This window comes from Thamnophis sirtalis, unplaced genomic scaffold (genome assembly GCF_051295495.1).
Source record: "Thamnophis sirtalis isolate CommonGarterSnake01/CBP01778 unplaced genomic scaffold, rThaSir2_p1.2 scaffold_8, whole genome shotgun sequence".
NCBI lineage: Eukaryota > Metazoa > Chordata > Lepidosauria > Squamata > Natricidae > Thamnophis > Thamnophis sirtalis.
The window spans coordinates 11,266,606-11,294,455 of NW_028261388.1; the positions used below are offsets into that span (position 1 = coordinate 11,266,606).

General features: G+C 43.3%; 1 protein-coding gene across 7 annotated transcripts in view; it reads left to right on the plus strand.

Annotated features, from left to right (window-relative positions):
- The window catches only part of FAT3 (FAT atypical cadherin 3), a 553,941-nt gene that overhangs the window by 363,331 nt on the left and 162,760 nt on the right, over positions 1-27,850 (plus strand). For 5 of the 7 annotated variants that reach the window (XM_087721078.1, XM_087721079.1, XM_087721081.1 and 2 more), the window contains exons 5-7: positions 19,923-20,237; positions 22,852-23,062; positions 23,550-23,618. In XM_087721078.1, coding sequence (XP_087577204.1) covers positions 19,923-20,237; positions 22,852-23,062; positions 23,550-23,618 — 595 coding nt within the window. The remainder of the gene's footprint in view (positions 1-19,922; positions 20,238-22,851; positions 23,063-23,549; positions 23,619-27,850) is intronic. The other 2 variants (XM_087721080.1, XM_087721082.1) reach the window with 1 other exon arrangement.

A 27,850-nucleotide genomic window follows, 5' to 3' on the forward strand; every position in this document is an offset into this window, starting at 1 on the left:
CGGTGATGCACAAATTGAAAAAAAGCAGGTAGAAAAAATAATAAAATATCATGATTTGCAAATTCAAGTTGAGTGATTATGGAGAGGGTGGAATCAATGATCGGACCAATAGTAATAGGAGCAATACCCAAAGGGCTGCCTAGATACAGGGACATTTTGAACTTTAGACTGAATATTCTGACTTTGCAAAAAAAATAAAAACACCACCTTACTCAGAACTTCCTATATGCTCAGATGTTACCTTAATAGCTCTTCGGTCCTTGGTTGGACCTAGGTTTTTAACCACTCCCAAACTGTGAATTGAATTAACATTAAATCTGTAGTAGTAGTAATAGTAGTAGTATTAGTAGTGGTGGTGGTGGTGGTGGTGATGGTAATCAGAAGCAAGCAAAGGTAGTACCAATAGTAATTGGGGACTTGGCAGTGGTGGGTTTCTATTGGCTCAGACTGGTTCGCCAGACTGATAGTGGTCTGGTGGCCTGGCTCCCTGGAACCGGCAGCAACCCAGGCCTGCCACGCCCCCGAACCAGTTCTCCTGGCGGCGCCTATCTTGTTTTTTTGGTTCACACTGCACATGCATGCACATGAGTGAACAGGGCCTTGGGTGTGATTCAAAAACAACTGGAGCATCACTTGAACACTATCAGCATTGACAAATTAGTCAATTGCAAAAGGCAGCTTTACTTGGAACAGCTTCCATCCTGCGACGATATCTGTAATACCATCAAACATCCAGATCTGCCTCTTTCAGGTCCTTGGAAAGGAATGGATAGGTCGACAAAAATGCCAAACCCAATCCGAACATCTGGCTGGCTGTGCCACATCTTAGTTTTTTTAATGTTTGGCAGCTCGCAACATCTTTATATTTTAAGTCCTGGCTGCAGTCAGCTGGCGTTGTGAATTAGAATTTAATTTATTATTGTAGACCAAACACTGCAAGTATTAATCGGGACATCTTCTTCTAGAAAGAAAGAATACCAAATCTCTAAAGCATCAAGTTTTGCCCTCCAAAAGCAATTTCTTCTTTGTAGCCTGAGGAATTTTTCGATACCAAGAAACGGAGAGATAGTATGAACTATAATATCATTTTCTAACCTGTCACATTAGAGAGATAATTTGTAAGGCGGTGTGCTGCTTCTCCTCCCATCAGTGCTTCCCTTGTTTGAGAAATGTGCTTATGCTGAATATCCCTGTAGGAAATCCATGATGAAGATATCAAGAATCAAAATGTCACTGTTGAATTAATCTCTTCCTTCTGAATAACTCAGGTGAATCATAACGCAGGGACATTTGTAAGATAGTCAGGTTTCAAGTTATCATCGGTATCTTTAAATCCTCCCCCTCTTTTAAGATTGGACCTGTTTTTTGAATTAGAAAGGAAAGACTTGGAGAGTCCTAACTTTGTGACTAGAATAGAAAACTTCCAGCATCAGGGTCTACATGGCCCTCACTCTCTGCCCTTGAGATCTTTGCCAAGGATATCTTTACTAAGAATCAGTGGGGCAATTTTCATCTTCCATTGAATCGTAATGGGTTGACCTTGGGCCAATTGCGTTCTCTCAGCTGAACACACCTTACAGGATTGTTGGGGTTGGTAGAGATGTCTGCACCCTTGCTTCACTCGCCCGTGTGCAGTTGCCTATAAATAGGTCTGTGCATGCTGGTTCTGGCGACCCGGACCGGCATACCACTACCAATTCGTCAGAACCAGTAGGAACCCACCTCTGCTATATATATTCGACATTTACCAATGTTAAAAGCTGCTAGGATACTCAAAACTTCTCACTAGTGTTAACTAAGAAAGACTCAAGTGTCAGATGAGATACAAGCCCACAGGTACAATTAGAATCCCATAATACTCTCCATATTAAATTCAATTCTGTATCGGATCTTTTAAAAAACAGAAGGTATTGTAAGGATCAAGCCTTCACGCATGAAGCGTGTTTTCTAATGAGAAGTTTTGAGGGTTTCTGCCTTGTCTAGTCAGTAAGTCACGGATGATTTGTTAAATAGGGATGGATTTCTTACTGACTAGATAAGGCTGCAATTTTTCACTTTAACATGCATTTCACACTATGCTGATTATTGGGGGTTGAGACTCCTACAGTGACTTTATTTGAATAATGATCTGTAGTTTTCAAATGTGAAAAGGTCATAGAACAAAATTAGCAATATTCCCGTCGTTTGTACTTGTTTACTTCATCTTATGTCCTTGTAACTCTGCTTTATATTTAGTCTGAGCTTTTTCTCTCTTTTTCCTTTAAAAAATACTTTGTTCTCCCTCCCCCTCACTCTCTCTCTCCCTCCCTCCCTCCCTCCTCTCTCTCTCTCTCTCTCTCTCTCTCTCGGTGTGGGTGTGTATTACAGTACTTCCATCTGAAATCAAGCTTACATTCATGCTATTGATAATACTGTACGTTCACTACCCACTTTTCATCTTAACCCAAATGTTTTCTGTTAAACTAGGGTTGTTATTTTTTTCCTTACGATCTCTTGGAAATAAGAATCAGATCAGAATATATGGAATTCGCATTATGATTCCAAAGGTGGCATTTTGGTTGCTTACAGGAAACCGAACAAAAAATAAAGGCTTTCTCCCATTTTGATCCCCAACATTTGGTTATTTATTTATTTAGCATGTGGCAATGGTACAATTAGCCAGGAGACTGCAGTGTTATTACAAAGTAGTTATTTGGTGGCTGAAGAGTGCTAGACCGTTTAGTTCACACTTGTGCGTTATTCACCGTGTACCATAGGGGGCGAACTAACACCAGAAAGACAAGTGGCGTCCTGCGGCGTCATCCAGCGCCTTCTCTCTCACTCATAGTTGGGCGTCACATCTGCGCAGGTCCCGCACCAGTAGGTCTGACCATCCACACAAAACACTCACATTTCTCACGAGCAGTACTTATTTATTACTTGCATATAGCATGCTTGTGAAGTGCTAGATAGGCAGAAGCTGAGGCAAGTGATGGGAGCTCACTCCATCAACTTGGAACCGTTGGCACAAAAACCATTTCTACCATTTAAGCCACTGAGCTATTGCACCTCGCAACATGTAGTTCTACCGTGTTTCCCAGAAAATAGGACAGGGTCTTATTTTCTTTTGACTCCCCCCAAAATAAGTGCTTGGCATTATTTTCGGGGAGGTCTTATTATTTTTGAGGTCCAGGAGGCGGCGAGCGTGGTCACCTCATGGCTGCTGCTGTGTTGCAATATTTTGGGGGAGGGCTTATTTTAGCGCATGCTCTCAAAAGCCCAATTGGGCTCATTAAACAGGGAAGTCTTATTTTGGGGGAAATAGGGTAGGAATAGATACAAAAAGTCTGGATCCATTGCACACCAATTTTACCAAAAAAATCATAAGCCAATGGCATCCTTTTCCAAATCTTGTGGTGGGAAAAGCACAAATGTTTTAAAATTATCACTTTTCTCCGTGAAATATGCCGGCTAATTCATTGCAAACACCGAGAATGCTGTTATTTGTCTTTTAGCCATTTTCTTGAGTTGAGTGTCTTGTTTTATGAGGCGAGTTGTTAATAAAAGGGAGAAGATGAGTGGATTTAATTCAAATCTACATATCCCTCTGGAAAACATCCTCTAGGGATTCGCCTGGCTCCCATCCTCCAGTTCTTCTCGTAAAACCTAGCTTTGCTTACAGCCCGGAGGTAGAACAGTTATTTAACCTTAATCTTTCTTTCTGTTAGTTTTCAAGAGGTGCTTGTTTGATTTTGCTTATTTCACCCGAGTGCTGGAGCACCATTGTTTCTCCAGCTCATGATATTTCCAGTTTTTCCCCTGCGCTAAGAGATTTATCTCACAATAGGTATTACCCAAATAAACATGTTCTTCTTTAGCTGCAATTAGATTACAAAATCCTCCTTTTGAACACCAGGGGGGAAAAAAGTTTATTCTAACAAGATAGAAAAGGTTCACGGAGCACATAGCATATTTTGTAGTCAGTGACATTTCAGATCTCATTATTCTTAACCTGTCTGCCCTTTCCCATACGATACCCATCATTATTTTTCTGTATATCACTATTTCACCAAGTTGAAAGGAAGAGAGAGAGAGAGAAAAACAAAACCACCAATGCTTGAGACCAAGAAGCATCTCCCATTGAGTTTAACAGCTGTTAGAAAGGTTGTGGCTTAAGGGTCCAGTGGGGAGGTAAAGTTAGAAGGAAGAGAGGGCCTGGTTCTCTCTGAAGGTCAGTCCATACTTCTAGATTCAGTCGCTATCTCTCAGCCTAGCCAACATCCCAGATTTCTTTTGAGGATATCATGGGAAGGAGATGTCTCATTATGCCAACCTGGATTTCATAGGAGCACTTGGGATAACTACCGTATTTTTCGGAGTATAAGACACACCTTTTTCCTTCAAAAAAGAGGCTGAAAATCTGGGTGCATCTTATACACTGAATACAGCATTTTTTTTGCTTCCCGAAACCTCGCCCCTTTGCAAAAATGGCCGTGCGTAGGGGCCTCCTGGGGACTGGGGAGGGAAAAAATGGGCCATTTCTTGCTCGTTTTTGCCGCCCTCCAGCCCCCAAGAGCAATCTACAAGCCTCCTAAAGGCTATGCATGCCAAACTTTTTTGACAAAAAACGGGCCCGTTTTCATGAAAAATGTGGCGTTTTTGGAAGGTCTGCAGAATGCAAAAAAAATTTTTTTTTTAATTTGCCTCTTCAAAATCTTGGTTTGTCTTATACTCCGATGCACCTTATACTCTGAAAAATACGGCAAGTTCTTATCAGTGTATCAGACTTGGGAGAGACGTGGGAACAAGATCAGCCAATGAATAGGCATAGCGACTAAGTCAGCCAATGAGGGCTGTTTGGAAACTGAAACAGTATTTTGCTGGAGACAGCTAGGAGCCTGGGTGTGGCTTAGTTTAACTTCGGTATTAAAGCTTTGAGTCTGTGCTGTGCTGAGCTCTAAAACTAATCTGCTGCTCTGAACTAAAACTGAAACTGTTCTAACCTCTGCCTGTGTTTGCTTCAGTGTTTGCTTCAGTGGTGGGATTCAGCCAGTTCGCACCTATTCGGGAGAACCGGTTGGTAACTTTCTAAGTAAGTCAGAGAACCGATTGTTGGAAGAAATCTCCTTTTGTTAGAGGGCTAATCCTGTAAGGAAGGCAGGAAGGAAACATTCTAGTATTGTTTCTAGCCTAATCTTTATTGACCTGCTTACAGAAACTGCCTCTCCGGTTAAGCCTTATTACATTGTAACAGCTAAGACGAAGCGTCCATCGAACTGAGTGACCTTGAGTTGGCCACGCCCACCCAGTCACATGACCACCGAGCCCCACCTACCCAGATGGTCATTAGGGCAGAGAAGCTGTTGTTAAATTATTTGAATCCCACCACTGGTTTGCTTGTACTTGCTACCTCACTGGAAAACCTGCTTTTGGTATTGTATATATTTATTTAATCTGTTATATTATATGTAAAGAGAAGTTAATGAATCCTGCTGAATCAGTTACCTATGTGTGCTTTCTGGATGTGATTGCTGCAACAAACTCTAACAGTTCTACTCAAAGAAAGAATTACGGAAGGTATATAAAAAAAAACCTCATAAATGTAAGTCAGCTTGAAACGTTCTGGATGACCTCCCATGTTAATATTAGACAAACCTTTGAAATACGAGTTTGCTGTAACAGTAGTCCTCAATTTTTGACAGTTTGTTTAGTGATTGTTTGAAGTTAACAACAGCCTTGAAAACAAGTGACTTGACTGCTTTCAGATTTACAGTCGCTGCAGCATCCCCGTGGTCACATGATCAAAATTCAACAGCTTGGCGACTGACTCATATTTGTGACGGTTGCAGCATCTCGGAGCCTTTTGTAATTTTCTGACAAGCAAAGTCAATAACTTAACGACCTTGTTACTAACTTAACAACAGCCGTGAATCACTTAACAGTTCCGACAAGAAAGTTCGTAAAATGGGGCAGAACTCACTTAACAAATGTCTCACGTAACAGCAGAAATTTTGGGCTCGATTGAACTGCCTGTATATCACGTCCTCTAATGGAACAAAGCAGGATATAAATGCCATTGATAATAAGGAATGTAGTAGAATTGACAGCAGATTTCGTACAAAGGAAAGAGGAATTTGGAGCATCCTAACTAGAATATTTTAATTTGTGCCATGGTTTTGTTCAGCAGCTTTGTGAGAACTTGAATTATGAAATAACTTTTGCTTAAATCTATCAAACTGATTAAATGCACTTAAGTTCTCACAATGGAACCAACTAAAGACTGGTTCTTAAATCCTTGGACATTTGGTTAAATGTTTGCCAGCTTGCATCATAACACGCTCTTAACAAATATGCAGAAAATAGAAAGGGAGATTTTTAAAAAATCCATTTTTTAAATAAAAAAAATCTGCGAAGTCGTAACTGTCTTTCCTCATGCAAGACAAGCTGGAGAAAGGTCCCCTCTCCACTTCTTTGGATGTCACCCTGACAGCTTACAAAAGAGACAATTAGAATTCTGTAGCAATCATTGCAATTTTAAGGAAACGTTGAAGGAAAAAGTGTTTAGTTCCCGCTGGCTGGGGAGATTGGAATCAAGCAAGTTGCGTGAATAGAAAATAAATGGCGGGCCAGGCCTGTGAAAAGATGGTAATGTGATGAGCTTTGTAGCCAGAGCTTTTCTCTCAGCAGGCACGAGGACTCTAAGAGGAGTGAGAATGGGAGATACTTTATCCCCTGAAGTGAGCAGACAAGAGGTTTTTGAACAACTATTATCCACCAAAGTAGAGTCAGTCCGACTTAGAGAGGAATGTCTCCCTCATATCAATACTTGATGTAAAGCTTTTCAGAACTACCGTGGTTGTGGGAAGCATGGAAAGCTGTCAAAAAAGCAGAGAGAACTTTCCAGAAATACGAGAACTGTGAGGGGATTGCAGACGGACGCAAAAGATTTCTCGGACATCATAGGAAGCTGGGTGAGGTCACATCTGATCACCTGTCCATCTAACTCAGGGATGCTCATATTTGGGGACATTTGTGGCCTTCCAAACTTTCCTTTGTTGTTGTTAGTTGCGAAGTCGTGTCCGACCCATCGCAACCCCATGGACAACGTTCCTCCAGGCCTTCCTGGCCTCTACCATCCTCTGGAGTCAATAGCAATCAATAGCAATTGTTAGACTTATATATCGCTTCATAGGGCTTTCAGCCCTCTGTAAGTGGTTTACAGAGTCAGCATATTGCCCCCAACAACAATCTGGGTCCTCATTTTACCCACCTCGGAAGGATGGAAGGCTGAGTCAACCCTGAGCCGATGAGTCCGTTTAAGCTCATGCCAACTGCTTTGGTGACTCCATCTAGCCACCGTCCCCTTCTTCTTTTGCCCTCCATCTTTCCCAGCATTAGGATCTCACAACTAATCAGAAAAAGAAACAATGAACAAGGACTTAATTAGAGCAATGGAGAAAATCTGAAACACCATAAATTTCCAATAACACTGGGAGAACTTTGATCAAATCTCATTGAGTCCCGTTTTGGTCACCACGATATAAAAAAGATGTGGAGACTTGAGAAAAGAGTTCAGAGAAGAGCAACAAATAGGGAACTGGAGACTAAAACCTACGAAGAACGGTTGCGGGAACTGGATATGTCTAGTTTGATGAAAAGAAGGACTAGGGGAGACATGATAGCAGTCTTCCAATATCTCAGGGGTTGCCACAAAGAAGAGGGAGTCAAGCTATTCTCCAAAGTACCTGAGGGTAGAACAAGAAGCAATGAGTGGAAACTAATCAAGGAGAGAAGCAACTTAGAACTGAGGAGAAATGTCCTGACAGAACAATTAATCAGTGAAACAAGTTGCCTCCAGAAGTTATGAATGCTCTAACACTGGAAATTTTTAAGAAAAGATTGGATAACCATTTGTCTGAAACGCTATAGGGTTTCCTGCCTAAGCAGGGGGTTCGACTAGAAGACCTCCAAGGTCCCTTCCAACTCTGTTATTCTATGTGGAAGGCTGCAGATTGTCTACCACTGATCTAGGCTGCTATTACAGTATAATTAATCCCTATACATCTTCCCCCAAAAAAGTCAAGTTGCCTTTTTGCAAAAGCATATTTGGTACCACCACAGCCTGGAGTGATTGAGAATCTCCATAAACATCCTGCCACGTCCAATATTTCAACAATCCCCTCCCTGAGTGGGCAGCTGTTGGCATCCTCGCCGGCATGTGATCTGGCAAAAGGATTAGCTGAGCAGACTTTTTCTTTTTTAATGAAAAGCAAAACCTATAAAAATCACAAGGCCTTTTGTACCACTGGGAATGTCTGTAAATTTAAATGACTTTTACAGGAAGTCAATTCCCAAAGCTTTTCAGGTGAGGATTTTCAATTAGCTCTATATCCTCCATAAACCTTCATGCAGACAATCTACCCATCTCTCCTGGATCCATTCTGCGTGTTTGTTCTGCACACAAAAGCAGGTTTTGTTTTAATTGATAAGGACATTTCTTGCTGTTCTCATGTCTCTATCATTAAACCGAGGGCAGGGAAAAGTCTTAAGAATTAACATAAGAGTATCTCAGACAATTTTCTGCAACTTGATGCTTTCATCAAGTTGGGTCTAGTATTCCAGAATTTCCACTGAAATGAAATCAGAACATTTCTGGAGAGCACCAAGTAGATGATTGGCATGAAATATAGGAACATTCAGGGGCTCTTTTTGTGTGGGTCGGAGGGGGGCAGAAATTCCACATTTCTTGGGGAGACTTGGGGTCTCCTTTAGCCTCCTGGTGTGGGGCTTTGGGCGTAGGCTGGAGGGAAGTGTTACTGGTGGCAAAGAGCCCGAGGGCCTTGTTCCACTGGGACTATATCATGACCTGGAACTGGCTGACCATCTCAGCTCACTGAGCCTCCAGGAGCCGGAAACCTGGCCTTGCACTCCTGCAGGTCTTCTCTCTGCTTGGAACGCCTATGCTCGTAGTCCTCAGTGAGGTGCTTCTGCTGAACCTCCTTCTCGGTCAGATCCAACTCGAACTGAGCCAGCTATTTTGCCAACTCTTTCTCATGGTGGCTGCTTAACTCCAGCAACTGCTTCCTATTGGGGCCCTAAGGAGCCCGGGCGGGCGGGCAGGGAGTAGTTGGGAGGGGAGGGGCAAGTAGAGGCGTAGAAGCGCCCCTTGATGTGAGTGACATCAAGTTGGCCACACCCATCCAGTCGCATGACCACAGCCACGCCCACCCAGCCAGTCATTAGGCAGATCATATTAGTGGTTCGCTCATCATAAAATTATGAATTTAGTGGTCCCTGAGATCCAAAAGATAGGGAAACCTATGTTCTAAACCATCCTCAACCACTGGGGAAAAAAACAGGAGAGTAAATATTCTTCATCCCTGATATTGAGCGAAAAACTTATTTGTTGTTGCTTCCCTTCTCTGGCACAGACAGATTTTTTAAAAGAAGAGACCTTCCTTAACCTTATTATTGTCTACATTCTTATTGTGTTTGACCTCGAGTAGAGCAACATGGAATACACTCAAGTTTGGAAATGGAAACTAAGCTTAAAAAAAGTATCTCCTGATTAGCACCTTGCATTATAATGATCCTTATACGTGCACATATGGACCCAAATATTACACCTCACCGTGCTTCCTGCAGTGATACACATTTTGCAATTAATAAACTGTCAGATTCCAAGTCCTTAAAAAGAAATATGTTAGACTTTCTGTGTACACTAAAAGCATAATATTCCTTGGTCTTGATTCATTGGCATAAATACTCCTACCCCATCAGACATTTATCAAATTTAAAAAAAAATGCTGCCTTCTGTTTTTGGCTTGGGCAGAATCCTTCGGCTTCATCTCTAGTGTTTCGTATGCAGAGGATGTGTTTGTAGGAAATTCTTACCTGCAAATTAAAAAAGATAAACTTTTCCTACCTCAATTAAATCTAGACCAGATAAGGTTTTTTTTAAAAAAAAAATATATATATAGTATCACTTTATCTCGGTATGCATAATAAAGTTTGGCAAGTATTGAATAAAGTTCACTTTATTTTAACGTTATTAATAATGTTTATTTCATAAAGTATTAATGCATAGGAGCCAAGGTGGCGCAGTGGGTAGAGTGCAGTACTGCAGGCTACTTCAGCTGACTGTTATCTGCAGTTCAGCGGTTCAAATCTCACCGGCTCAAGGTTGACTCAGCCTTCCATCCTTCCGAGGTGGGTGAAATGAGGACCCAGACTGTGGGGGCGATATGCTGACTCTGTAAACCGCTTAGAGAGGGCTGAAAGCCCTATGAAGCGGTATATAAGTCTAACTGCTATTGCTATTGCTATTGCTATTGCATAATAAAGTTTGGCAAATAGCCAGCATGGGATTGTTCTGACCCAGCTCCCCAAACACAACAGACCCTGTGAAGTGAACTCAAAAGATTAATTAGGAGTGCTGGCAGCCTCGGTAAACAGTTTCTCTCTCACCGCAGGCTACCAAACCTGTCTGGCCGGGAGATGAATAATTGTCTGCCACATTTATTTATCTACGCACCTTGCCTTTTATCCCCAGAGTTAGGGTAGGGCTTCGTTAGCAGCGGTGGCTCTTCCGTCCCAAGGATCGGCCCATGGATTTCCACTGCTCTCCTCTCCTCTGCTTTCTGCGCATCCGTGCATCAGGCACTGGACCCAGCTGTTCCTCCTCTTCCTCATCAACCACCTCCAGACCTGGGGGTCTGTTGACTCTCCATCTGAGGGCTGATGGACAGCCCAGGCTCCACCTCTATCTCTCTCTTTGCCAGCTCCATTCCCCCTTTCCCCTCGGAGCTCCCAGGTTGCCTTGATGCTGATCCCAACTCCCACACCGCATCCTCATCTGAACAGGTATAGTGGTTAAGGCACTGACCTAGGAACCAGTGAGTTATAGTCCAATCACCAGGTCACTATGAGTTCTAGTTCCATCTTAAGCGTAAAAGCCAGCTGGGTGATTTTGGGCCAGTTAGTAGGAGACTGTGAGTTCTACTCCTGTCTTGAGCATGAAAACATGGCTGGGTGACTTTGGGCCAATCATGAGGGCATGGTGAGTTTTTGTCCCATTTTAGGCATAAAAGCCATCTGGATGTCTTTGGGTCAATGACCAGGTGGCTGTGAGTTCTAGTCCTGCCTTTGTTATGAACACCACGTGAGCGACTTTGGGCCAGGCACATGGAGTTGGTGAGTTCTAGATCCACCTTAGGCATGAAAGGGAGCTGGGTGACTTTGGGCCAGTCGCTCTCTCGCTCTCAACCCAACCCACATTACAGGATTGTGGGGAAAATAGGAGGAGGAAATATTAAAGAGGAGGAAGAAGGAGTCTATTTATAAAAAATAATAAAAGCTGGGATGGTAAATAAAGCAACCCAAACTGTATATTATAACCTATTAAATGAAATAATAAATGTATAAGAATGACAAATGTAAAAAAAAAAAAACAATTACATGAATGTGTACTTAAAATGGTATGTAAGAGAATAAAAAAAAATGGCGGGGGGGGGGAGAATGAAAAAAATAGAAGGGTTTTTATTGGCCATCGCCTTCAACTCTGTGGTCAGATCAAGAATCCAAACTCAAGCTTTCTGGACAGATGGCTGTCTAGCTTCTGTTTCAGCACGTCCCGTGAAGAGACCACACTAATTGTTCGTTTATTTCACTTCCAAAGCCCACCAAAAAATGGATTTCACTTTTAGGAAGCATTGCCTAATATTCATCTGAATCTTGTCTTCCTTATACTTAAATTTATTACTTCGTGTCATGAACTCCTGAACAAAAGGGACAAGGTCTTACCTTGTCTGAGACATACTTTCAGATATTTGAAAAACATGGTCATGTACCTCTCCCAATTTTCTATTCTGGAAGCTCTCCCCATCCCAGTTCCTCCTATCTCCCTTAACAAGAGTTATTTTTCAGTTCCCTGATCGTCTTCATTGACTTCCCCTGAGTTTGTTCCAGGAGTGGGTTGCTGCCGGGTTTACTATTGGTTTGCAACTGGTGCGCAACCCGCACATACACTTGCTTCGCTCACATGTGGGTGCACTGTTCAATGTAAATTGTTCTTTGCGCTTGTGCAGAACAACCTACAGTGAACTGTGCATGCGCAGTCACTAAAAACCAAAATGGCGGCAGCCCAGCAGCGGCAAGGAAACCAGTTCGGGGGTGTGGCAAGCCTGGCTTGCTGCCGGTTCTGCGATCCAGGCCTGAATTCCACTATTGGTTCAGCTGAACTGAGCAGAACTGGGAGCCACCCATCTCTGGTTTGTTCCCATCTCTCTTGTTCCCTTCTTAAAACATTGTGTCTAAAACTGGGCATTGTACTTCAACTGGATTTTGAAAAGATTAAGATTTAATGAATTTGTATGCCACCCAATCCCGAAGGACTCCGGAGAAAAAAGGAGAATTGAGTAGAATTATTACCACATTTTTCAGAGTATAAGATGCACTGGAGTATAAGATGCACCGGAGTGTGAGATGCACCAAGGTTTGGAAGAGGCAATTTTTTTGCACCCTGACACCCCCCCCCCACACACACAAAATGGTCCATTTTTTGCAAAAATGGGCCTTTTTAAAAAAGGGGGGCATGAATAGCCTTTAGGAGGCTTGTAGAGTGCTCGGGGGGGGGGGGCAAAAACAAGCAAAGAATGGCCCATTTTTTGCAAAAACAGGCCCATTTTTTCAGACGAAGGGCATGGATAGCCTTTAGGAGGCTTATAGATTACTCCTGGGGCCTGGAGGGGAAACATTGAGCAAAAAAACAACCTGTTTTTTGCTCATTTCTGCCCTCCCCAGCCCCCAGGAGCTCTCTGAAAGCCTCCTAAAAGCTATGCACGGCCATTTTGGTGAAGGGGACGGTGTTTCAGGAGGCAAAAAATGCTGTATTCAGTATATAAGATGCACCTAGATTTTCAGCCTCTGTTTTGAGGGGGAAAAGGTGTGTCTTATACATTAAAAATAAGGTACTTTCCGTGATTTCAAAATTCTCCAGGATTTACCCAATTCTTGGCAGGACTCCTGCCTTCTATGAATACCATGGCATCGTTCTGACAGGTTTTGGCTGATGAAACACAACTGCATTCAGATCGACACATGAGAACCCCAAGAACTCCCGCTAAATAGTTTGTATTGTAGAAAAGCCATGAAGCCATAATGAAAGAATTCCAACAATTAAAGAGTTTCAAGTACAAAACCTATGTTGCTAAGCTGTTCACTTTTCTCTTTTATTTTTCCTTTTGGCCTACGACTTGGCCTCCACTTCTGCAATGGGGGAGGTCCTGTTTCCAGCTGGCCCTTGTTTAAAAGATGGTCTGAGATGGTTATCGGGTTGTCATTCTCTGACCCTGCGAGAATTGACTCTCACAGATCAGGCATGGCTAATGCCAAACCTCCTCAGTTCATTTTTGTTTGCCATGACACAAAGATCTTAACATCGTTCTTCTTTTTCCTTCATCCCTTTGTCTTAAAACATTTGCTTGCTTTCCTTTATCAGATTTATTAATTAATTGCTGAGCTCGTCAGCTGGAAAGCTTGACAGCCCGGGTTTGAGAGCCGAGGTGGCACAGTGGTTAAGAGTGCAGTACTGCAGGCCACTTCAGCTGACTGTTATCTGCAATTCAGCGGTTCAAATCTCACCGGCTCAAGGTTGACTCAGCCTTCCATCCTTCCGAGGTGGGTGAAATGAGGACCTGGATTGTTGGGGGCGATATGCTGACTCTGTAAACCGCTTAGAGAGGGCTGAAAGCCCTATGAAGCGGTATATAAGTCTAACTGCTATTGCTATTGCTATTGAGATCCAAGAGCCACGCGACAAGGTGAGCTCCCATCCGTTGTCCCGGTTCTTGCCCACCTAGCAGTTCGAAAGCATGCAAATGCAAGTAGATAAATAGGTATCACTTCGGTGGGAAGGTAACAGCATTCCATTCACTTTGGCATATAGCCATGCTGGCCACCTGACCACAGAAGTGTCTTCAGACAACTCTGCTTCTCTCAGCTGAGAAACAGAGGTGAATACCACTCTCTAGCGTCAGACACAAATGGACAGGATATACTTTTACTTTTCATAATTCACTTTTGCTTTCCCCATCAAAAAGGTTTGAAGAAGGTCTTACTGTTCTACTTCTTTGTAAGCTTTTTTGGTCTTATTGCTTTAAATGACAGAACCAGGACACAAATTTCCTTTCGTGAATGGGCATAGTCTTTGTTTTTTCACTGCCTTGAAGAGGTATCTCTTAAAAACACTTCCAAGTGTCTCCTGAACTGGTGGCATAAACATCTTACAGATACAGACCCTGAAGTTATTATAGGTCCTTTGTCATCTTCTAAAGCTTTGTGGGAACTCTCGTATCTTCTCAAGTGCCTTTATGCTCCAAGTCTCCTATGGGAAATACCTCTTCTACTATACTGCAACGAGTATCAAGGGAAATCACTCTGCAGTGTGCTGCTAAATGTTTTGAGCATTGGCACAGCCAGTTTCATGGTTGCTATCATGTCACTCGCTGTAGAACAGCTGATCGTTGTGCTAGACGTCAAGGGTCATCTCTGCTGTCAACTGGCTTGCAAAATTCCCGAAAAATCTAACAATTGGCTCTTGCAAGCTGGTGCAAGCCAGCTCCAGCAAACAACTGAAGTCACTTCTGAAAGGACTATCTTAACACAAAGAAAGGAGGGCATAAAGAGATAAATACCATAATCTCTCTGCTATCTACTCTGCCCCTTGTGAGTCCTTCTCCCCACTAGTTGTTGCCTCTGCGCTATCATTGGTTCCATGTTGCTCAGTTGACTGATGAGGACTGTCCTGTCTCATTTGGGTCAGTTCCTTTTGTTTGATGTCAAGAACCTCAACATAATGTCTTGGTTTCACTCTGTGTAGTAGTCTCAGCAACAGAGACAATCCGGTAGAAGCTAAGCCTGATCACACATGGGAGATGATGATGATGATGATGATGATGATGATGATGATGATGATGATATCATCATCCATTCAGTTGAGTCCAACTCTTGGCAATTCTGTAGGCCAGGCTCCTCCACATCTTCTGATCTTGCACTCCTTCTTTGAGTTGTTCTACACTCTGGCTGGTGTCACCTTTGATAGTGTCCAACCACCTTGTACTTTGATGTCTTTGTTTCCTTTTACCATTAACTCTTCCAATCATAATTGCTTCCTCCAGTGAATTCCACTGTGTGACGTGCCCACAGTAAATGAGATGCAGTTTCATGATTTTGAGATTATCATTTCTCCAAAACATATAGTTTATGGAAAGCAGTGTATAATGCTGCTTTTCGTCCTTGTCAACTTTTAAGTCACGTGGACTTCAACTCCGAGAATCCCCCAGCCATGAAGAAGTCTGGGAGTTGAAGTCCATAGGTCTTAAAGATAGCCAAGGATGAGATGAATTGCTGCATACATTATGTACTGTATGTAGTTGGCTGAATTTCAGTAAAGTACGCGATTCAAATAGTGAGAGAAATCCACTTTGAACTGTGCATTCCAGCTCCACCTGCCGTAGATTATTATTATTATTACTAATTATTAAGTAGGAGGGGTTTTCAGATTCCAAATGATAAGAAACAAATGTCATGTGTAAGTATGTTAGAAGTTTTTCATTTTAATCACAGTTTTCAGTTTTTAATCACAAGATTCTCTTTGGGGCACTTAACCTTGTATGAGCTTCTTTTAGTCAAATTTGTAATAGTTTTTATTGTAAACTGCCCAGAGTCACTTAGGTGAGATTGGCAGTATAAAAATGTGATTAAAAAAAACAAAACCTATAAAGTTCTACCAAAAAGGTTCTACTTGGGCAAATTTGAGCAATTAGAAAATTCCAGTTATCGCTTAGTAAATCAGTTTTGGTTCTCCCCCCCCCCCCACTGTCTTCATACATGGGAAACGCAAGACAAGTAGTTCACATATTTGGAAAACTTCCCTCTAGTTACACTTTGGGCCTGAGAAATCATTAATTGTAAAATTGCTTTTCAGCTTTCAAGACCTACATGGTATGACATGCATTAATCAAAACAGAAAACAAAAGAAAAAGGGGAGGGGGGAAAACCAATGTGATAGAAAGAGAACAAATAATTTGAATAGAGCTGAGTAGGTTCAGAGAGCTGAGTAAGTTAAATGAATAACCGAGCGCTAGTTTAACGTGGAATTGCTGACCATTTCACTGTGGATGGAACCCTGGAAATAAATAATGCAAGATGAGGAAAGAAATAATACATCTATATATTTTTCAACGTTTTCCTTTCTTGTTTCAACCCAACACAGTGACATAACAGAGGAGAGGCAGGTATGGATTTTTTACTAGCTTGAAAGTAGCTTAGGTTCTTTTGCAAAAAGCTGCTAATACAGCAATTCCCATGATGAGAGTGCTTGGTGGTTGCAAGTCAAGCTCCATTATATTTTGTTCTGTCTGGCTCTGTTGACCTCCCATTTCATATTGATTGCTGTGTGGGTTAACTGCTGTGTTGGTTTATTTAGTCGGCACTTCCCACATGTTTTCTTTTCACTCTTGTAAAAAAAAAAAAAGAAATTGATAATTCTGAATCATCACAAAAATAAGAGAGATACAGAGAGCATCTTTGGACATATATCCGTTTTGACTGATCCCAGAGATTTCAGACAGATTGGCTTCCTCACTCTGAAAAGCAGAATGACCAGCCCACCTAAATGTCCACTACTGAAGGTCTTCAACATTATCAGATTTCTGGAAGAAATTAATAATAGTTTTTCTGGAGAGCTTTGAGGACTGAAATCCTATTTGTTTGGGGAGGTTTAGTGCCTTGCAATGTGTGTGTGTGTACGTCTGTGTCTGTGTGTGTATACATATACACATACGCACGGACACAAACACACAAATACACACACACACATATATATATATATTTAGTTGGCACTTCCCGACACAATATATATATTGTGTCACAATCCCTGGTATGCCCAAATATGGGAGGAAGCATACTGCCCAGGTTCAAATCCCAGTAAGGGTATGGCTAGCTGATGAAAGCTAAATAGCTTGAAATAGATCTATACTAGTCTCCCATTATTTATTTATCAGCACAAATGCAATACATACATACATACATACATACATACATACATACATACATACATACATACATACGTTGTATTTGGGTTTCTGTCTGGATGGTCTCTTGTGACGAGCCGATGGACAGAATGGAAGTAGTGAACTTCCTCCCGTATTTGGGCATACCGGGGGTTGTAACTCACTCGCTCACTCACACTCACTCACTCTCCCTCCCTCCCTCCCTCCCTATCTATCTATCTATCTATCTATATACACACACACACACACACACACACACACAAACATACGTACATATATACACACACACACACTGTACTCTTATCATGCTTTTGTTGATTAATTGTGAGTCACTGAGAATCTTCCATGATTGCAGCAGGGTATAAATGTAATTAATAAAGTCAATTTTTTTGAGTGATTATATCAGGATTTCTTAACCTTGGTGATCTCGCACTGCGCCCCCACATGCCCCATTTTGTGCCTGGAAAGACTGCACCAACCTGGAAGCCAAAAAGGGGCGCGGGGGTGCTGCACGAGGTCCCAAAATTCAGTGCAAGCCCCCCCCACACGCATGCGTCCTGCCACCCGTGCATGCATGGCAGAGACCCAAAGACCAGCTGGCTGGCAGAAGGCACATGCGCAGTGGATCTGGGCTGGGGGGACAGCCGACATGCCCGCAGAGAGGACTCTGCGGGCCACCTGTGGCACCCGTTCCATAGGTTCACCATCACAGCTATATAGTTAACTGTTCTAGAAAGACTTATGCCAGAGTTTGATATCATTGTTTTACTTTGGTTTTGCCAAAGAGGGATATTGACAACTGTAAACTGTGAACCCTCACTGCTCCACTACTTCATGTCTCCACTAATTTATTCCCTTCTTGCTTTTCCACAAAGTAAAACCGATTAAACCTCCTAGGTGGATTTTTTTTTTTTTTTACTGGGATATTATTTCCATTCAGGGAAATCTACAAAGCCAGCCTACATTCCCTTAAAGAATAATAATTAAAATGTTATTTCACTGCTTATTGTAGTCTCAGAGCGGTTTGCTGTAATAACCTACCACCAAAATTAATAAAACATTTTAGAATAACAGTTGAAAATTAAGTTTTAAGTCAACCTTAAAAGCTGTTTTGGGGAAAAGATGTCTTTAAAACCTTTTTGAATTCTAAGGGGGCCAATCTTACTCAGGAAGTGAATTCTAGGGAAAGGAATAAGTATAGAAAAGACTGCAGCTATCATAAGAAAGCATCTGATTCTATTGGGCAGCAAACATATGAGTCATCCTCTGCAGCCTAATACATGGTACAAGTAGTCCACAACTTACAACCATTCGTTTAATGACTATTCAGAGTTATGACACTGAGAAAAGTGACATGACCATTTTTCACACTTACAACTGTTGCACAATCCCCATGGTCACCTGATTTAAAATTCAGATTCTTGGCAACTGGCATGTATTTATGACAGTTTGCAGCATCCCAGGCAGTGGTGGGATTCAAATATTTTTACTACTGGTTCTGTGGGCGTGGCAGGGGAAAGATACTGCAAAATCCCCATTCCCTCCCCACTCTTGGGGATAAGATACTGTAAAATTCCCATTCCCTCCCTCTGTAAAACCCCATTACCTCCCCACCCCACTAACCTGCTTTCCAGCTCCGTTCTCCTGTCCAGGGCAACAAACGAAGACCCAGCCGATTAGCTGGGACTCAAGAGGCAGCGAATAGATGAGGGGCGTGGCCAGCCAGAGGTGATATTTGCCGAACTACTCAAAATTTCCGCTACTGGTTCACCAGAACCAGCTGAATATCACCTCTGGTCCTGGGTTCATGTGATCACCTTTTGTGACCTTCTGACAATCAAAGCCAGAGTCACTTAACAAGCACTAACTTAACTGCAGCAATCCAATTGACAACTGTGACAAGTTGGGAAGCAGTTGGGCGTAGGTGCTAGCGTGGAAGAAGAAGATTGGACCATGTGATGGATTGTGGGTGTGGGACAAGATCATGAACCTTTAACTGGGTGGGATTCTGATGTCATTTCCAGAATTGGGATAATGTCAGCATTCCAAGTATCATGTAGAATTAAAGCAGAGTCCTAGGCAAAACGTTCCTTAAAGTTCCAATTTAATAAAGCAGACATCTTAGCACATTGCTATGGAATCCCAATTCTGGAAATGACATTAGAATCCCACCCAGTTAAAAGTTCATGATCTTGTCCCCACACCCACAATCCATCACATGGTCCAATCTTCTTCTTCCATGCTAGCACCTAGGCCCAGCTTCTTCCGGTCAGGTGCAAAGGTGTGGAGACGAAAGATGACCTTGAGTTTCTAGAAAGCAGTTTTTTATTTTGCAAACAACACATTCTACCCCTTGCTATTCCCCCCCCCCCCTTAATGAGACTGTGGCTGGCCAAAGATTCTTAAAGGAACCACTGCAGGCCTGACAAAAATGAGACAAAACCTGCTTAACAACATCCTCAGATTGGAACCATTCTGCTTTGAGTTTGGGGCTCAAAGCTTTCATCTCAAATTCCAAACAGGATGTTTGAGGCGATAACACTGTTTAGTTTGTATTTGAGTGATACGGTGGCCTATAGGCGGAGCTCTCGCCTCACAATCAGGAGGCGGTGAGTTCGATCCTAGGACAGATATTTCTCTCTCTGGCCACATTGTGAATATCTGCCGAATAGAACTCCGCATTGGTGACAGGAAGGGCATCCAGCCAGTAAATCACTCGGTTCCATTCAGTTGCCCAGACTCCACCCCGTCATTAAAAGAAGATGATTATTATTTTGTTTGTATTTATTTAGATTCTATTTCAACTTTTTACTAGTTTTGTGCACTCCTTAACATTTTTTTTTGTTGGTATTGTTCCTCTTTCCACTTCAGGTCACAGTAACGGATGGAGGGGTCTCTCCCAAACAGTCTACGGTATGGCTAGTGGTGCAGGTTTTGGATGAAAACGATAACAAGCCTCAGTTCCCAGAGAAAGTCTATCAGGTCAAGTTGCCTGAAAGGGACCGGAAGAAGAGAGGGGAGCCCATATACCGAGCCTTTGCCTTCGACAAGGACGAAGGCCCCAACGCCGAGATTTCCTACAGCATTGTGGATGGAAACGAAGACGCCAAGTTCTTCATTGACCCCAAGACCGGGATGGTTTCTTCACGAAAGCAGTTCACTGCGGGGAGCTACGACATCTTAACTGTAAGACTTCAGGACTGGAATAAGCTTTAAGAGCTGGTTTTACTGTTTTTAAGTACTTTATGGGAAGTCCTCAACTCACGACTGGCCGTTTAACAACCACAAATTACGACGGGCCTCGAATGAACATTTTACAAACGTTTTAGTCATTTTAAAATATCATGCCTCACATACACACACACTTGCACGCCACATATATATTATACAAACACACATACTTATGCCGAGGTGGCACAGTGGTTAGAGTGCAGTACTGCAAGCTACTTCAGCTGACTGCTAGCTGCAATTCGGCAGTTCAAATCTCACCGGCTGAGGTTGACCCAGCCTTCCATCCTTCCGAGTTGGATAAAACGAGGACCCAGGTTGTTGGGGGCAACACGCTGACTCTGTAAACCGCTTAGAGAGGGCTGTAAAGCACTGTGAAGCGGTATATAAGTCTTAAGTGCTATTGCTATAGTCCTCGACTTACAACACAACTTCACTTAACATGAAGTTATGATGGGCCTAGAACAAATGTTTTACAGCCCATAAAACACTTCTAACCATCTTAAAGATTTCCCCTGTCTAGTTGTGTCTGACTCATTTCTTAGCCAAGGGAGCCAGCATTATTGGAAGACATTTCTGTGGTCATGTGGCCAGCATGACTGTACGCTGAGGTGCACAGAACACTGTTACTTTCCAGGGATGGGTTCCTGCCGGCATTACTACCAGTTTAGTGCCTGAAAAAATTTGTGCATTCTGCACACATGCACATTTGCACTTAAAAAGGTCTGCGCATGTGCACACCATTAAAAACGGGCGGGGGGGTGTTTTTTTCAATGAAGATTGTTCTGCGCATGTGCAGAACAGAACATAAAGATGGCGGTGCCCAGGATAGAACCGGTATGGTCACGTGTCCGGCCAACTTACCACCTATTCGGCCGAACCGGTAGGAAACCACCTCTATTACTTTCCCATTGTAGTGGTACCTATTTATCTACTTGCATTTGCATGTTTTCGAATTGCTAGGTGGGCAGGAGCTAGAGCAAGGAACAGGAGCTCTCACGCCACACTCTGGTCTCGAACCTGGGCTATTAGCTTTCCATCTAATAAATATCTTTAATCCGTGATCCATCACGCCCCTGATGGGTTTTCAATTTTTGACCTTCCAGTAAGTTGAATTCAGGTATCTCCATTCAAACCATTCAAACCAAATGTGTACTTTAAGACTCAGTATTGGCTCGCTCTCACTGAATATGAAAAATAGTTGGCAGGGTGGCCTGTACATGAGAGATTAATTGGAATCCACCTGCTTCATTATTGGAAGGAATTCACAGGAACTTAATTGGATGGCAAGTGGTGGAGGGTTAAGTGGGCACAGGTGTCTGTCAGTGTGTCATGCAGGTCAACAGCAGGCCTTCTGTGGTGCATCTGATTTAAAAGCCATAACAATGGATGCATGGTGGCAGCAAATTACAGAGTAAGCAGGTGGCTTTTCACAACTCACTCTGTGTAACAAATGAACTTTGCAACTTGGGAACTAGTTCAATGGCAAGCAAGACTGTTTGCTCAAAGTGCTTAATCAAGTCTGATGAATATTTGGTTGCTGCTTCACACAAGAAGTGTGGCTAGCGTTGACCCTGATTAGAGTTTGCACGGGTTTTGTTCTGACCTAGGCTTCCTGATACAGTAAAAAGCACACGCTTAGTCCCAAAACCCTTCTTTTTATTTCAATGGCTATGAATTATGTTCATTCACTGCCCGTAATGAGTCAGAAATAGTTTGTAATGAGTCCGACAGAAGTCTGCCAAAGTCTTTCGGGATAAGGCTGATAAGCACCCATCTTTATCTCCCTTGAAATGCTGCCAAAGACCTAATTGGCAATTAGCTTTGTAAGGCCACATGGAGCAAAGAGTCAAAACGGAGCTTCAGAAGGTAAACTGACCAACATGAACCAAGTTGCTTCCTGAAAAGGTTCATGTGCCTTTCTTCCTCCTTTATGTCCTTAAATGTTTTCACCAAAAAATAAAAAAATGTTGTGACAGGATAACAGAGTTGGAAGAGACCTTAGATGTCTTTTTGTCCAACTCCATGCTCAGGCAGAAAACCCTGTACCACGGGTGTCAAACTCAATCACGTCACATGACGCATCATGACAGTTTTTGCTTTTTGCGGAGCCGAGAAGGGCGTGGCCTGTGCGTGACGCATCTTGCCCATGGGCCGCCAGTTTGATAGGCCTGCCCTACACTACTTCAGGCAAATGGTTATCCAACATCTTCTTAAAAACTTCCAGTGTTTGGACACAACTTGTTCCCCTTATTAATTGTTCTCACTGTTAGGAAATTTTTCCTTAATTCTAGGTTGCTTATCTCTTTGATTGGTTTCCACCCATTGCTTCTTGTCCTGCCTTCAGGTGCTTTGGAGAATAGTTTGACTCCCTCTTCCTTGTGGTAACCCCTGAGATATTGGAACAATGCTATCATGTCTCCTGCTAGCCCTGCAGTGTAATTTAGAAAAACTCCATTCATTTCATGATTGTGGGGATTCAGGGGCCGTTTTGAAAGCAAAACAGCGGTGAAATCTTTGCCCAGAGAAGTGTGCTAAAGTGTCCTCTCTGTCCCCCCCCCATGCCTAACAGATCAAAGCAGTTGACAACGGCCGGCCCCAGAAGTCTTCTACAGCACGCCTCCACATTGAATGGATTAAGAAACCACCTCCATCCCTCATTCCTCTGACTTTCGATGAGCCCTTCTATAACTTCACCATCATGGAAAGCGACCGAGTGACGGAAATTGTCGGCGTGGTCTCCGTGCAGCCAGCTAACATCCCCTTGTGGTTTGACATCGTCGGTACGTTGAACCCCGTTGGCAATCTTGCCCAGAATGGAAAGTAGCACTGCCTAGATTTGGGTTGGAGAAAACGAACAAGGGATTGACTGTCTGGCATTGAAAAACTGCTGTAATATTTCTGTATGGAATCGTCGCTAACTTTAATATAATTACCTTTTTCACGCTTTGGTTCTTGATGCCTTAGCTAAGCTATATGGCTGGATTGTTTCTTTTTGTTTGTTTGTTTGTTTGTTTCCTCTCCTCTTCCATAATATGTGACTGACTTGCGATCCTAATGTTGTCTTGTCGTTTTAAATTCTCTGGCCGTAATTTGCTAATCTCATTTCTAAATGTATTTTGATGGCGACTTTTAATCAGCTGTCCCTCATTTCTCTCTCTCTTTCTCTTTTCTCCCGGTGCTTTTTATTTCCTTTTGCGTTCTGTTACCTTGGTTGGTTTTGTTGTTTTGTTCCTTTTCCTTTTCTGCTTCCGACCGCTCTGCTTCAAGGTGGCAAGCATGCCCGGGAGATGTTCTATACCCTACAGACAGCATGTGGGCAGAACTGCTCAACCGAAGGTACCTTCAGTGGAAAATATACATTTGCTACAGTTTTATCGACTGCCTTTCCGGGTGATCTTTTTAATGCCTGAAAAAAAAGAGACTCCGCACTCCAGGAGATAGGCTTAACATACAGGAAGGACCTTGACAGATTTGAACATGGGGCGCTATCTAACAAAATGAAATTCAATAGTTGGAAGAAGTCAGGTTCTACAGTTTAGGCAAGAAAAAGCCAACACATAATGGACAGTATAGGTCTGTGAGAGCGAAGCTATGGCACATGGGCCACAGTTGGCAAGCGCAAAGCCCTCTGCGGGCATGCAAGCCGTCGCCCCGGCTCAGCCCCACCGTTCACGCGTGCGCGCGCCTCCCGCCAGCCAGCTGATTTTCAGGTCTCTGCCATGCTTGTGCGGGGGGGGCACATGCGGGGGGGCAGGGGGTCAGGCACACATGCGCAGAGGTTGAGGGGAGCATGGGGCACAGTGTGTGTGCCCCCCCCCCGCAGCCCATTTTTGGTACTAGGAGACTGCAGGGAGTTAGGCCAAAAACGGGGTGGGGGGAGGGCCATGCGGGGGGAGGGCTCATGCATGCATGCACAGGGGGATAGGACGCGCGGGGAGATGTCCCACGCACATTGCTTTATTGTACCCCTCTCATAACTGAGTGGGAACTTGGGAGTCCTAGTGAACAATCACTTAAACAGGAACCAGCCGTCTGCAGCAGCTGCCAAGAAAGCCAACACAGTTCTAGGCTGCATACACAGGAGCGTTGAATCAAGATCACGTGAAGGGTTGATACCACTTCATAATGGCATAATGTAATATAAAGTTAGTAACACGGTCGTTAAGTCAATCTGGCTTCCCTCGCTGACTTTGCTTGTGAGAAGGTTGCAGGTGGTGACAAGACTGCAACCGTCATAAATATGAGTCAGTTGCCAAGCGTTTGGCAACTGACTCATATTTATCTGGGAGGCTGGAACAACCGTGTGAAAAATGGTGGTAAGTCAATGTTTTCTGTACCCTTGTGACTTCAAACGGTCACTAAATGAATTGTTGTAAGTCGCAGACTACCCGTACTTGGGCCTAACTTCATTCAGTGTTTTGTTGTCCAGATTACCTTTCAGGTGATTTGGAGTAGCCTTGCTGAACATCTAGAAACTGCCAATTTGGAAATATTATGCTCCATGTAGTGTTAGTCTATGTTCAGACCAGTGGTGGGATTCAACTAATTTAACAACCGGTTTTCTGCCCTAATGACCAGCTAGGTAGGTGTGGACCAGTGGTCATGTGACCGTGTGGGCGTAGCCAACTCAAAGTCACTCACATCAATGGGGCGCTTTGCTTTAGCTGTTACAATGTACTAAGGGTTAACCGCAGAGGCAGTTTCTGTAAGCGGGGCAAGAAAGATTAGGCTAGAAACAACACCAGAATGTTTCCTTCCTGCCTTCCTTACAGGATTAGCCCTGTAAAAATGGAAAAAAACGAAAGGAGATTTCTTCCAACAACCAGTTCTCTGAACTGCTTAGAAAGTTAACAACTGGTTCTTCCGGGTAGGTGCGAACTGGCTGAATCCCACCACTGGTTCAGACTAACACTACATGTTAGAATGTAATGTTAGTGTGTTAGTGTGTTCAGGAATTGCACATTACCAATTAGAGCAGTTTCTCAATCATGGCAACTTTTAAGGTGTGTGTGGACTTCAATTCCCAGAATTCTACAGCCAGCCAGTGGAATTCTGGGAGTTGAAGTTCGCACATCCTAAAGTTCTCAAGATCAAAAAACACTATGTTAGAATGTTTACGTAATCCAGGCCTGGTGGATTACATCGCGGCTTTATGCGACTTGGTTCCCACTGCTTTCTTTGACTTTTGGTTTATTGGTTTATTAGATTTATATGGTTTATTAGATTTATATGCCACCCTTCTCCCAAGGACTTTTAAAGCTCCAATCTGGTCTTGGTCGAAAAGCATTGGGTAAAACTGAATAGTCTCTCAGGATCTTCTGGACTTGTTTCAGTTCTGTGTGTTGAGGTCTGGTGATCTGGGTTTGAGGTCTAACAAGACAGGACCTTCTCTGTGGAAGTACCAACTTCTTGAAATTCCTCTCCAAAAAGAGTTTGTCTTGCTTCTTCCTTACCTCCTTTTGAGTTGCAAAACAGAGGTAGAATTCTTCTGAATGGCATTTGTATTATTTTAGTTAGCCTCCTTTCCAAGTGATTATTCCTTTTTGCTGATAATCAGTATGTAATGGGATTCAAAAAAAGTTTACTACCGGTTCTGTGGGTGTGGTGTGGCTAGGTGGGTGTGGCAGGGGACGGATACTGCAAAATCCCCATTCCCTCCCCATTCCTGGGGGAAGGATACTGCAAAATCCCCATTCCCTCCACACTCCTGGGGGAAGGACACTGCAAAATCCCCATTCCCTCCCCATTCCTGGGGGAAGGATAATGCAAAATCCCCATTCCCTCCCGACTCCTGGGAGAAGGACACTGCAAAATCCCCATTCCCTCCCCACTCCTGGGGGAAGGATACTGCAAAATCCCCATTCCCTCCCCATTCCTGGGGGAAGGACACTGCAAAATCCCCATTCCCTCCCCACTCCTGGGGGAAGGACACTGCAAAATCCCCATTCCCTCCCCATTCCTGGGGGAAGGATAATGCAAAATCCCCATTCCCTCCCGACTCCTGGGGGAAGGACACTGCAAAATCCCCATTCCCTCCTCACTCCTGGGGGAAGAATACTGCAAAATCCCCATTCCCTCCCCACTCCTGGGGGAAGGACACTGCAAAATCCCCATTCCCTCCCCATTCCTGGGGGAAGGATAATGCAAAATCCCCATTCCCTCCTCACTCCTGGGGGAAGAATACTGCAAAATCCTCATTCCCTCTCCACTCCTGGGGGAAGGACACTGCAAAATCCCCATTCCCTCCCCACTCTTGGGGAAGAATACTGCAAAATCCTCATTCCCTTTCCACTCCTGGGGGAAGGATACTGCAAAATCCCCATTCCTGGATGAAGGACACTATAAAATCTCCATTTCTACCCCACTGCAGGGGAAGGATACTATAAAATCCCCATTCCTTCCCCACCCCACTAATCTGCTTTCCAGCTCCATTCTCCCGTGCAGGGCAGCAGAAGACCCAGCCGATCAGCTGAGACACGGGAGGCAGCGAATAGATGGGGGTGGAGCCAGCCAGAGGTGGTATTTGCCAGTTCTCCGAACTACTCAAAATTTCCACTACTGGTTTGCCAGAACCGGTCAGAACAAGCTGAATACCACCTCTGGTATGCCTACAGTGTTTAATTTGGAAAGTTTTATGAGACATGTAATTATTATGGTATGTCTTATTCACCATCTTGATAGGCAATTTATATACACAGAATCCCAAATAGTTGCATGGATCTGTCAGGAGATTGTACTACAGGTAGAACTGAATTAAATTTTTATGTGAGCAGAATTCCTTTGGCCGCCTGGAATTCAGCTTAAATAAATTCTGTCCTCCCCAACCATCAAGACAGGTTCTTTTAATAGGTGAAATGAAAACCAGGTGGATGTGTTTTTTTAAAATAAAATACAAAGAAGGAAAATTATGGGAGAGGAATCACATTGTTTGCCAAATTGGCAGATGTGTTACAGATGATGGAGTCTACCCGTTGGAACGGCTTGTACATCCATGAATCTTTCTTGGCTGCTGTGTGTCTCAGAAGCACTCGAAAGCACTGAGAGGAGTGACAGATAATTGCAAAATTGCCTTCTTTTGAATGGATGCAACCTCCAAGAACCAAGCAGGAGTATCTCAGCTTTCTATCTACTGAACGCAGAGCCAGCCAAGACGAGACAAACCTGCCAGATCAAAGAAGAGCAATCAGTGGCTTTTTACAAACCTTCCCTTCTTTTGCAGCACATCTCTATGTGAACCGTAACTCGGGAGCTGAGCATCTTCAATGTAGAAGGTTCCAGATTAAATCTTTGCCTTTCTTAAATGTTACCGAAATTAACTTCCAGCCTCCTTCGCCATTAGTTACATAGATCAGAGATGCTAAGAGTTTAGGTTTATTCATTCCGTTTTGCATGCAAAGGCCCATGGATTCCCCATCATGACTTTTAGGTTTTCAGCTGCCAAAAAAAGCCAACACAGTTCTAGGCTGCATAAACAGAGGGATGGAATCAAGATCACGTGAAGTGTTAATACCACTGTATAAGGCCTTGGTAAGGCCACACTTTGAATACTGCATCCAGTTTTGGTTGCC